This window comes from Chrysochloris asiatica, unplaced genomic scaffold, assembly GCF_000296735.1.
Source record: "Chrysochloris asiatica unplaced genomic scaffold, ChrAsi1.0 scaffold00034, whole genome shotgun sequence".
NCBI lineage: Eukaryota > Metazoa > Chordata > Mammalia > Afrosoricida > Chrysochloridae > Chrysochloris > Chrysochloris asiatica.
Genome location: NW_006408552.1, coordinates 11,787,492 through 11,799,731, shown reverse-complemented (window position 1 = coordinate 11,799,731; position 12,240 = coordinate 11,787,492). Strand labels below are relative to the sequence as shown.

The window sequence follows — 12,240 nt, the reverse complement described above, 5'->3', positions numbered from 1 at the left end:
ATGGACTGTCAGAAGTAACGAAACTGTTTTGGAAGTATAGTCAAAATGTTCCTTAGAGGTGAGGATTGTAAGACTTCATCTCACTTACTTTGAACAGGAGAGACATCATGATTGGTAAAGTAGAGGGTCAGCAAACACAAGTAAGACCCTCAGTGAGATGGATTCATACAACGACTACAACAATGGTCTCAAAAAAACCAGTTAGATGGTAAGGTCGGCATTTCTTCTGATGTGTACAGGAACCTAGCAAGTCAAAAATGACTCGATGGCACCAAACAATAGGTGTTAAAATAGATCTAAATTTATATGTAATGTTTCCAGCCGTCAGAGACAAAGATCAGATCTATAAAGATAAGATTTTTAAAGGCAATTCATAATGACAAGTAAAATTAAAAAAAAAAAAAGAAGAGGCATTCGACTTACATCAGAATGGGTTTCCAACACAGTCATAGGAATGGATCCCCATTGTAAGTCAGGGTAGTCTTTAAGGAAAGTCTGGTGGAAGGGATAAAAGCCAGGGAAAGAAACTGAGGACAAAATGAGCAAAAGGAAAGAGGATGTTCACGCAATGCCCTATGGCAAGAGTCCTCCAGGAAAAGGACACTCCCGGGTGTTTGTGTGAACTTCCAAACTTGCAGCTAGTACCCATTTGACCTAGCTTGGATGGCTAGTAGACTGGAATTGGAATAGAAGACTGGAATTGGAATTAATACTGAGAGCAAGTGCAAATTGCTACTTTCTGACAAATTAGACTTGCCTATGAATGCAGTGACTCAAAATGCCAACCAGAATGGCAGTATTTTTCATATCAAGGACCAACCTTGTTTCCTCAATGGACTGGGTTCATAGGGATGAGAAATTTAGATACTAAGTATCAAAAATGGCGAGGGGCGTGGCTATAAAGGCATGAAGTGGCTGGTTTACAAGCTTTCATGAGTAGTTTGTTTAGTTTCAGAATAAGTGGGGTAAAGTAGAACCCCCACTGAATAGTTTTCCTCTTTTCCAGACGGACCTGATTAAAGGAGGTGGGGAACAACTGTGATGGGATTTTCTGACTCAATTGTGAATAATTGCTAGCAGGATGAATTGCAATCGTCACAACTGTAATTGTATAAAATGTGTAACTAAACCCGGGGGTGGGGTGGAATAGGAAGGAATAGTTAATCTTTCATGTCAGGAACAGACTATTCCAGGATTAAATTCAAAAAGGAAGAGCATGAGAGTCCTACCTAGAAAAGCGGTGGCAATAGAGAAGGTGGTAGAAGTGGTAGCATGGAGAGACAGCAGCTATGGGCTCCAGGCCCATGGATCTATGAATGTATGCCTGGGGGCAAGAGCCCGGATGGTAGAATGTGACCTTTGGACATTTAAATGAATATATATATTTTATTTCATAAATGTACATGAAGTATTTTTGCCTTGTTCATTTATGAAATACAAGATGTAATTGGGAAATTACAGAGAGGAAGTAAGATAAATGTTACCAGGAGGGGATTATAATCCTTGAGATGAAACAAAGTGTATAATTTGCTGAATGTAAAATTGATGATTTTGTCTATAAACCTTCACCCAATTCACAAGAAAAAGTTTTTTGTTTTTAAAAAAGGGCACTCCCATTCGTGCCCAGTCTCATGGAGGGCAGCCACACGCCTGCCACCCTCTTCCTCAGGTCTGGACCCAGCCTGATGGGTCCCCGGCCAGCGCCACACCGGAACCTGTGGGCTCAGGCATGCCGAGTCTACATTCTGCCCGGACACAATGATATCCGGACCGGAAATCGGGGGCGGGACCACACGCTCAAAGCCCAATAAGCGGGCACGGCAGAGCTGTAGCCCAATGGTGGCGGTGCGCAGGCACGCTGGGGACCTGCCGGGCTCGCCGAGTTTTCCAGAAGCGTCCGGATCTTGCCTCCTGTCCACGCTGAGCCGGCCTAGCATTTTCTTTACAGTTTCTCAGTCTCTTCCTCAACATGTCGGCCGTGAAGACCCTGAACCCCAAGGCCGAGGTGGCCCGAGCCCAGGCAGCTCTGGCGGTCAACATTAGCGCGGCCCGGGGGCTGCAGGACGTGCTGAGGACCAATCTGGGCCCGAAGGGCACCATGAAGATGTGAGCCGGGACTGGCGGGAGGGCGGGCCTGGGGGCGCGCGTCTGGCTCCGCGGTAGAACTACGGGCCCGGGGCTCAAACCTGCACCTCTGAGCCTCCACGTGGCCGCCGCTTCTAGTCGGTGCTGGGCCATTTCCTCTAGTCGGTGCTGATTCCGCGGAGAACAAAGCTGCCCGCGTGCCCGCTGTCCCCGCCCTCTAGCTCCAGGTCTAGCGAGGCCTTGGGTCGTGTTCACAGAGGGAGTGGTTGGGTTCTGCACCATCCTGTGGACCAGTAAAAGAGATCCAGCTCTATGGCCCGGATCCCGTCCCCCTGCAATCTAGAAAAAGCGCAGAGTTTAAGGGACGGTTACTTTGGTAGCTGTTGAAGGGTGTGGTTGGGGGGAAGTTAAAATCACACTGATTCATTCTTCTGCCCCTTGCACAGGCTTGTTTCTGGTGCTGGAGACATCAAGCTTACGAAAGATGGAAATGTGCTGCTTCATGAAATGGTGAGAGACCTCTAATACATACGAAGTGGCTCGATTTTTCTATAGTGCTTTTGATTAGTAGGGAGAAATGTTCATTTAAAATAATAATAATAATTTGGATAAAGGTTGACAGAACAAAATAGTTTCCTGTACAATAGTTTCACGCACATTTTAGTTACATAACATTTTAATGTCCGTTCCTAAAGGTAGGTGCATCCCAGACAATGAAAGGAGAAGAAAAGGGTGTAATAATGATAATACTGGAAGGATAATACAGTAAGCCCAACAGACCTAAATTTGAGTCCCTGCTCTTTTGACATTTATCATCTCAGTTAAGGTATTATTAAGCAAATTACTATAAAATACGAAAACCAACAGTGAGTGACACATCTTGTGTGTAAATTGCCTGGAAAAGAAGAGGGAAGTGACTTGCCTGAGCTTTGCATTCAGAATACAAGTGAGGGTTTTGATGGGAGTATATCAGGCCATCTGCATACATAAAACTCCTCAGTAAAGACTAGCTGGCCTGGAAGGGTGCAGCTTGTCTATTTTTATGGGTTAAATGGTGACCTGTGTTAGCAAGGACCAGTGGATCCATAGTTAGTTTAAACTTGTGACCAGTCACAGAAAAGCCTGTAAAAACACATCAAATGTTATTACAGAGAAATTTTCTAGAATTTGCAATTCTTTGATCTGAGGCTCATCCTTTTATTGTGAAATACAATAGAAACAGCATAAAGCATTGATAGTTAAATGCATGATTTTAAACTAAGCACATGAAGCCACCTCCTTAACAAAGAAAGCATTACCGCCAAACCATATCAGAAGCCCCTAGTTGTGTTTCCTCTCTTAAATTTCAAGGCACTACAAAGCTAGAAAAAATTTTGAAAAGATTCTATAGTGAACACCCATGTGCTCTTTATCTAGATTCACCAAATATTTTCATGTTAAGTGCAATGAAGTCAGTTCTGACCCATAGCGACCCTATATAGTGTTTCCGAGGAGCAGCTGGTGAGCTTGAACTGCTGAAACCAATTTTGCAGTCCAGTGAGTTAACCCACAGTGCCATACCAGGAGTCCAAATATCATATGCCTAAGAAATTTAATGTTCACGCAGTCCTATCTAATACTCCATATATGTTTTCACATTTTTTTCTTCAGATGCCCTTTGTGGCTATTTGATAATGTTTTCCAAGATGATGGACTGAAAGATCTTTGACATGTGCCTTACGCGGTGATCGAGTTCTAGGACACCTATGTAGTATCCTTGCCGCAAGTGTTGAGATAGTCTGCAAGATGACTACCTAGATTCTTTGAAAAAAATGTCTCCGAAGACAGCAGGCTAAATGAAAGGAAGCATGAAAACCAGAGGCATTTCAGGAGTCTTGATCTTTAAGGTCAAGACTTTGTGGAGTGATGTTGGAGATGTGGCAAATAGTCCTACTCTTCCAAAACCTCTCATATCTCTTGATGGTGTTTGCTAAGAGGGCTTTAAAAAATAATTTAGTCAATGTCAAATGCTAGAGATTTCAGAAGGCATCCTTAGACTTGGGCATGGATTTGAAATTGTTACTTGTGACTCTGAAGAGTAAATTGTCACTGAATCTCCTGTTTTCTCATTAGTAAAGTGGAGACAGTTTGAGATCTTGTATCTAAAGGTGTTTTGAGTTTGGTTGATGTGATGCAGTAATATCTAATGATAACTTTTTAATCCAAGTAATGTGTAGCTGATCACTTTGACACTTTGTTCAGGTAGTGGTGGTGTTAAGTGCCATCGAGTCTGTTGTGACTCATAACGGCCCTGGTGTGGCGCCGTAAAATAATGCACTAGACCACAGGGTTAGTTTGAACTGCCAGCCTTGTGGTTTTAAGTCCAGTGCTGATCCTACAGCGCCACACCAGGTAGATAACACTTAGAGATGTATTTCATTATTTTATTTTAAAGTCATTGAAGGTGGTTTTTTCTCTTTCAACTTTCAGCAAATTCAACACCCAACAGCCTCCTTAATAGCAAAAGTAGCAACAGCCCAGGATGACATCACTGGTGATGGTACAACTTCCAACGTCCTGATCATTGGCGAGCTGCTGAAACAGGCGGACCTCTACATTTCTGAAGTACAGACACTCTGATGTTGCTGACCTTCCTTGTAGATAGGAAATAGTCTGAGTTTTAGCAGTGGAAATGCAATTGTTCATAGTAGTTATGGCCATACCACAGAATGTAAAATGTAGGGGTCTTAAATCTGAGAAGCTGGGTCTTCATTCTGGATGGATGCAAATTTATTATACCCCTAGACAAGTTATGAAACTTTCCTTAACATGACAAAACAATTTGGTATCATGTAGAATTTATTTCTGTCTTTATAATACAGACAAGTTAGTAATTGGTATGTAGAAGTGGATTAAGTATGTAGACGTGGATTATGCAGCACTAGGTAGAAAAATGCCAACCAAAAATTGCAACTGAAATCAGAATTTCACAGCCTTTAAAAAAAAAAAGACTAAGTAGTTTCAAGTGTAAGCAAACGTCAGTGAGGACAAATCTGATGTCAGAAAGAGTTCTCTGGGGAGAGAAAGAAGCCAGATTCTTCATTTCCTTATAATACTGCTTACTACAAAGTTCAAACCCACTTGCTGCTCCAAGGGAGAAAGATGAGGCAGGCTGCTCCAGTGAAGATTTACAGTCTTGTAAACCCTACATTGGGTTGCTGTAAGTTGAAAACAACTTAATGGCAATGGGTTTGGGTTTGAGATAGAAAAGATCTGTTCCTTTCTTTAACTGCAGATTGTTAGGACATAGTTTGGGGTTGAGACTTTATCCCTGGGGGTTTGCACAGTGAACACCCAAGTGTGCTTTATAGTCCCCTTGGCTTTGACTCTGTGCTAGAACAATGTCTGTCCTTTTCCTCTGCATTGAAAGGCATGTTCGCTTTTAAATGTATTCAAAAGGTCAGCACAGTTGAATTACATTAAAGGGTGGGACAGAACCAGTTATTTGAACTTCATGATGAGCTATGTAATTGCATCCAGCTTAATAACACCAGTTAGAAGGTGCTTTTGTTAACTGTGTGTTTGTGATAGGGTCTGCATCCCAGAATTATAACAGAAGGATTTGAAGCTGCAAAGGAAAAGGCACTTCAGTTTTTGGAACAAATCAAAGTAAGCAAAGAGATGGACAGAGAAACCCTAATAGATGTGGCCAAAACATCTCTGCATACTAAAGTTCAAGCTCAGCTTGCTGACGTCTTAACAGAGGTATGTGGTGAATTTTGAATACAGTGTCATAGCTTATAAACAGGTTTGTTTTTTGAGGTATGAAAATACAGATTTTTGTGGCAATGATACTTAACCTATGACTCTTAACAAACAACACGAGAAAATAAAATAATAATAGGCTACCTGACCAGGTTATAAAAGTCTCATTGGCGTCATCATTAAAAAGACAAAAAGGGAGATTTAATTATTAAAATACTTTTTGTTATCAATCTTCTTAATAATCTAATAACGGGATCTGGAAGTATCCATGATACTTTAGAGATTATTAGATTTTGGAACTGTGCTTTCAGCCTTTACAGACAGCATATTGCTAGGACTTAGACAAAGACTTGTATCAATTCAGACATGTTAAATTTCTTTAAACTTTGGAATCAGATTTATTTAATAATAATTCTCTCATAGGCTGTAGTTGACTCCATTTTGGCCATTAAAAAGCAAGATGAACCCATTGATCTTTTCATGGTTGAAATCATGGAAATGAAGCATAAATCTGAAACTGATACAAGGTAGGTGATGGAAAACGATGCAAGAACTGATAAGAATATTTAAAAATGCATAAGTATTTCATGCATCAGTGGGTCATGTTACTCAGTAAGATACTCTCTTGAAATGAGAGGTTGGTGGTGGTGGTTACATGCTGTGGAGTCGGTTCCAACTCAGCAACCCTGTACAGGGTTTCCAAGGCTGTAAATCTTTACAGGAGCAGAGAGCCTCATCTTTCTCCTGTGGAATGGCTGGTTGGATCATTTTAGAAAGGTGTTTCAGCCACTGGTCATTTATGCAACTGCTTGGGTCAAATCACAATGGGAGATAGTTGGGAATTAAAATTTTGTTTTTCGAAGGATATAGTTTGAATAGTTCTTCTAAAAAAATGATTACAGTGCGATAGCTACCAGTTCAGACATTTTCACTGTAGAATTTTCTGTACTTTGAAAGGTGGTTATTTGGTTATTTTAATTTGTGATCTAGAATATTATGGTTTTTCATGTTTCAAACATACTCAAATTTCTCCACGGAACCTACGCAGATTCTGTTCAGATAATTGACGAAGTAAAGCTGATTGTGTGGCATTTGGGAATCCAGTCTCAGTTCAGTGTTACACCCCACCGGGAACTTGGTAACAGTACTTTGTTTTGAAATGTGTTTTAACAGCCTAATCAGAGGACTCGTTCTGGACCATGGGGCACGGCATCCTGATATGAAGAAAAGAGTGGAAGATGCGTATATCCTCACATGCAACGTGTCTTTAGAATATGAAAAAACGTGAGTGGGTAACCCCAAGAATGGGTGAGGGAGGTGGAGGTGCTTAGTAGTGTGCAGATTACTTCTCAGTGAGACTTAGTTTCCCATAGTGTCAGCAGAGTAATCCTGAGCTTTGGTGTGAGAGGGTTATTGGAAATTATCCCTGAAAATGTCCAGGAAAGGATTGAAACTCAGGGACTTCTTGTGACATCCCAAGACGAGCCACTTTCTATGTCTGCTGCCATATAGTTCACTCAGAAAAATTGTTGACCCTTTCCCCCTATTGTATCATTTATTTTTAAAACATTTTATTGTGGCAAAATAGACATTAAACAAAAACTGGTCTTTTCTCCGTTTTTAAGGGTCTGCTTCGTGGCATTCACTCTACTTACCCTAGTGCGCAACCAACACCAGCTTTCTTTTCTAAAAGTTTTTCAGCCCACCAAACAGAAACTTGAAGCAGTGGCTCCTCATAAACCCCTGCCCTGCCCCTGGTATCCACTCTGCCTCTTGGCATCTGTGTATTCTAGCTCTTTCATGTAGGTTGGATCAGACTGTGTTTGTCCTTTTTGTGTCTGGTTTTAGTCTGCATGTTTTTAAGGTTCATTAACATGTCAGAACATCTTTTCAGTTGAGTGACCCCTCCTTTTTTTTTTTAAATAGAGAAGTGAACTCTGGCTTCTTTTACAAGAGTGCTGAAGAGAGAGAGAAACTTGTAAAAGCAGAAAGAAAATTCATCGAAGATAGAGTTAAAAAAATAGTGGAACTGAAAAAGAAAGTCTGTGGTGATTCCAATAAAGGATTTGTTGTTATTAATCAAAAGGTGAGTGAGAATGAAAATGCATTTCATCAGCTAAATAGTTTTTAGCACTTTTTTTGTGTGTTTGTGAGGTGCAAGGTAGTGAGACTAACTTTGTTTTTGCTGCAGGGAATTGACCCATTTTCCTTAGACGCCCTTGCAAAGGAAGGCATAGTGGCTCTGCGCAGAGCGAAACGGAGAAACATGGAGAGGTGAGGGTATCAGGGTGTCTGTTAACTGCTATTATGGCCAACAAGTCGGTTATGACTCACAGGGACCCTGTATTGGGTTTCTAAGGATCAGCTAGTGGGTTTGAACTGCCGGCCTAGAGGTTAGCGTTCCAGTGTTGATCCTAGATTACTTGTTATCTTAAAGTCTGACACAATCTGTACATCTTTTAGTCAAGAGACTGGCATCAAGGGGCTTCAGAGAAATGCTTTTGCCCAAAGAGTTAATCACCAGGAAGGTCGTTGTCATCTTCATGGTAGTCATTGTTTCAGACTTGCTGGAGGCCAACATGAAACACCTGCAGTCAGGGCTGGGTCCAGAGTGACTTTGTAAAAAGAAGATCACTTTTTTCCTCAAAGATCAAAGTGCATGAAATGAAGCATATATACACGTAGTGATTTGGGTTCTGATCAGAAGAGCCCCTGCTGACTTGAGCTGGGCAGGTTTTGATGCGGAGGCTCATGACTTCCGTAGGCGTCAGCTGGTGGAGTGCCTGGTCGGTCTGCCGTGGAGTTACAAGTGTGGAATGAACTTTTTAGAACACTAGATTGTGTTAGTGTTTATAATTGTATTAAGGATTATAAAATAGCATTCTATTTAATGTAGAATAGAATTACTCTCCCCACCTCCCTAAATCTCTCTGAACAAACTGTTGCAGCTGCTTAACGTGTCTCTGTTACAACTTTAAATTTTCAGGCTGACACTTGCCTGTGGCGGGGTGGCTCTAAATTCTTTAGATGACCTAAATCCTGACTGTTTGGGACACGCAGGACTGGTTTTTGAGTACACCTTGGTAAGTGTATTTTCTAATCATTAATTCCTCACTAGTGCCGTTCATTCAAACTCAGTTGGATTTTTGCTCTGTTTACACACCTCTTGGAGTCCTGGTGTGGCTCTGGGTTAATGCGCCAAGACTGCAAAGCTGTTTGAACTGCAAGGTCGGCAGTTCAGGCTCACCAGCCACTCCTCCGAAACCCTGTACATGGTGGTTATGGGTTGGAACCAACTTGACGGCGCTTCACAACAACACACCTTTTGATGGGTAGTAATTTGTAGTAATGCTTATTGGCAGGAAAACCATATACGTGACTTCGTAAAACATCTGGTTATGCGTGGTCTGGGTTGTTCTGTTAATACTCTTACTTAACAGCTAAGGTCTGATTGAAATGCCATCTCTTCTCCATACAGGGAGAAGAGAAGTTCACCTTTATTGAGAAGTGCAATAACCCACGCTCTGTCACACTCTTGATCAAAGGACCAAATAAGCACACACTCACTCAAATCAAAGATGCAATACGAGATGGTTTGAGGGCTGTCAAAAATGCTATCGATGATGGTAAGCCCCTCACTGTGTTCTGATTGTAAAATCTCTTATATGCCATGCACAGGAAAATCCAGTGCCCTTTAAAAATTGGATCTTTTCTGCTAATCTAAAGGCATGGCTGAATACTGTGTTTTTTTAATCAGTAATTTACACAGCCAGACACCATGCCAAAGTATCATCTTCACTTTGAAATGTTGATGTATGCCAAGTTTTTTCTTGGCATACTGCTATCAAAGGTGAATACAAATCAGTGAAATAGTAATTAATTGCTTTTTGGAGCTATTCTATGCTACTTAAATTGAACTAGTTTGCTATTTTATATGCTAGTTGCTTGTACAAGGGGGTTTCAAAAGTACTGTGGGGAAATTCCATGATCTAAATTGCATTTTTCCACAATCTTTTTGAAGTCACTACGGCTTCCACATGTTGTATTTAAATGGCTGTGGCTCTAGTGAGTTCTCAGTTATGACTTTCATGTGTGTGCTTCAGTTTCTCTAGTTCTTCATTCTTAAGATGGATTCTGCAGTTTTCTGTGTAGCTCAAGCATTTCTCTTCTCCCCCTTGGAACAGGCTGTGTAGTTCCTGGGGCTGGTGCCGTGGAAGTGGCGATGGCAGAGGCTCTGATGAAACACAAATCCAGCGTCAAGGGCAGGGCCCAACTGGGAGTCCAAGCATTTGCTGATGCGTTGCTCATTATCCCCAAGGTATGAATACTGAAACAGTCAATTTTGTAAACTTTACCATGGTGTGGATTTTGGATACACATGGAGGGTTTTCTCCCTGACAGCAGACCTGGTATCCCTAACCATCCAAATGTATTTGATTCCACTGGAAAGCTGGCTTTCCTCTCTGAAGGACAAAAGACCAACTGTATTTTTAGAGGACTTAGCAGTGAATAGGGTTAATATTCAAATACAAACTTATTTTTTGTTTTGATTTGTTTCACTTACATTATGATGAGTACCAATATTTTATATTATATTATTTGGAGGCCCTTTTGCTGTATTGGAGACCTGGTGTGGCTCTACAGTTAATGTGCTGGTGGACTGCAAGGTCAGCAGTTCAAGCTCACCAGCGAGCTAATTCCTTGGAAACCCTATATAGGGTTGCTATGGGTCAGAACCCACTCAGCGGCATTTAACAATAACATTGGTGTGTGTTGCTAAGTTTAGAGTGGTTCAACACTTGATCAATGTTGTGTAAGTCTAGCTGTTCTCTGAAGTGAACATAGTGGTTCTGTTTTTCACTTCCTAATCTGTTGTAATTAATTGGGAGCACTGTTGATTTAATATAGACTTGGCCGTGCCTGCGGTTCTTCTGTCATGTCTTCTGAAGAATTTAAATTTGTTTACTATAGGTTCTTGCGCAGAACTCGGGTTTTGACCTTCAGGAAACACTAGTGAAAGTTAGAGCAGAACATTCTGAATCGGGTCAACTTGTGGGTGTCAACTTGAACACAGGTAAGGTCGTCCAGTGACTTGGAATGGAAGAATTACATAGTACAGTTGAGGTAAAGTCAGAAACAGTCAAGAATGGGAACAACAGAATCTTGTCGAGGGGTTTTGCAGCTGACACCAGTATTATCAGTGTTTCAGGAAACACCGAGTTCCAAATAGGATCAAATATGATACATAAAAATGGATGGCTAGATGTCACAATTAAGAGAATTGGTATTTGAATAATTTCAAAGCATACACATTTGTTCGGGGTATTACTGGGTGGTGGTGGGTGGTTTACAGTACTACTTAACTGCTGAAGGGTTTTCATATGGATGAGTAATTACATTAGGTGATCACATGCCTGGGTGGAAAAATCTGCACATAGCAAGTAACAATGAACCATGAGACCAAGTCTAATGAAATTTTACCAGATCAATTTAAAGCTCCAACTTTGGCTCATGTAATAATACAAATTATACAAATGGGACTGATAGGACTCTGAGATTCCCACAGTTAATAATTGAGTGATCAGCAGTGAGCAAAACCACATTCAGATCATGACTCAATGGTCTTAATAAGACTCAATGGCTTTTCAGGTGAACCAATGGTGTCAGCAGAAGCAGGCATATGGGATAACTATTGTGTAAAGAAACAGCTTCTTCATTCCTGGTAAGTTTAGGGAAGCCAAAACTATATAAACTTGGGGTTCTGTCCTGTTTTAGTCATTCCCTCCCCCTAATAAAAAAGTGTAGACTGAAAGTATAAAAAGTAAACTGGCCTCCTTGGTATGTGGAATGGGTAAGGGAAGTGAAATTGGATGTAAGTATGTGGGGGAAGTTGAGTTGGATTAGAATTGGTATAACAAACCTGATAGCTGTGGTGGCACAGTTAGTTAAGCATTGGGCTACTAACCAGAAAGTCATCAGTTTGAACCCACCAGGCCACTTTGTGGGAGAAAGATGAGACAGCTTTCATAAAGATTTATGAGTTTTGGATCTATTCTCTGTTTTACAGGGTTGCTATGAGTTAACTTGCTAGCATTGGGTTTGGGTTTTTGGTTCTCTCAAATTTGAGCCATCTGATTTCCGCTTTTTCAGCACTGTAATTGCTACCAACATTCTCCTGGTTGATGAGATCATGCGAGCTGGGATGTCCTCTCTAAAAGGTTGATTTGAAGCCTGCCTCATATCATACGAGCTGTGAAGACTAGAGGGATCTGAGGAACAGAGTGGTGGAATTTTTTGTTGAAGCTTTGAATGATTCTTTTCTGCTCAGATCACTGTCATCTATTCAAATTCTGAAGTTTGAGATTATAATTACAGTATTTTTCAATTGCACTGAAGCGCAAGTCCTGTTAC

At 41.1% G+C, this 12,240-nt stretch overlaps 1 protein-coding gene across 3 annotated transcripts; it reads left to right on the top strand.

Annotated features, from left to right (window-relative positions):
- The first annotated feature begins 1,810 nt into the window (after window positions 1-1,810).
- CCT6A (chaperonin containing TCP1, subunit 6A (zeta 1)) lies at window positions 1,811-12,052 on the top strand. Of its 3 annotated transcripts, XM_006859729.1 has the most exons (15): window positions 1,970-1,999; window positions 2,093-2,106; window positions 2,532-2,595; window positions 4,555-4,689; window positions 5,656-5,829; window positions 6,253-6,356; window positions 7,003-7,113; window positions 7,756-7,915; window positions 8,021-8,103; window positions 8,816-8,912; window positions 9,308-9,455; window positions 10,014-10,147; window positions 10,801-10,903; window positions 11,479-11,551; window positions 11,980-12,052. In XM_006859729.1, the coding sequence occupies exons 1-15, from the start codon at window positions 1,970-1,972 to the stop codon at window positions 12,050-12,052; spliced, it is 1,503 nt and encodes a 500-aa protein (XP_006859791.1). The 3 variants fall into 3 exon arrangements, with proteins under 3 accessions (XP_006859790.1, XP_006859792.1, XP_006859791.1); XM_006859728.1 differs by having other exon boundaries at window positions 1,811-2,106; XM_006859730.1 differs by lacking the exon at window positions 4,555-4,689 and having other exon boundaries at window positions 1,811-2,106.
- The last annotated feature ends 188 nt before the right edge of the window (window positions 12,053-12,240 follow it).

Excerpts from the sequence above, each read along its gene's own strand:
- CCT6A (XM_006859728.1), top strand. The coding sequence starts at position 1,970 with ATGTCGGCCGTGAAGACCCTGAACCCCAAGGCCGAGGTGGCCCGAGCC. Across the intron at positions 5,830-6,252 it reads TTGCTGACGTCTTAACAGAG|GCTGTAGTTGACTCCATTTT; the intron begins GTATGTGGTGAA and ends ATTCTCTCATAG. Across the intron at positions 6,357-7,002 it reads AAATCTGAAACTGATACAAG|CCTAATCAGAGGACTCGTTC; the intron begins GTAGGTGATGGA and ends GTGTTTTAACAG.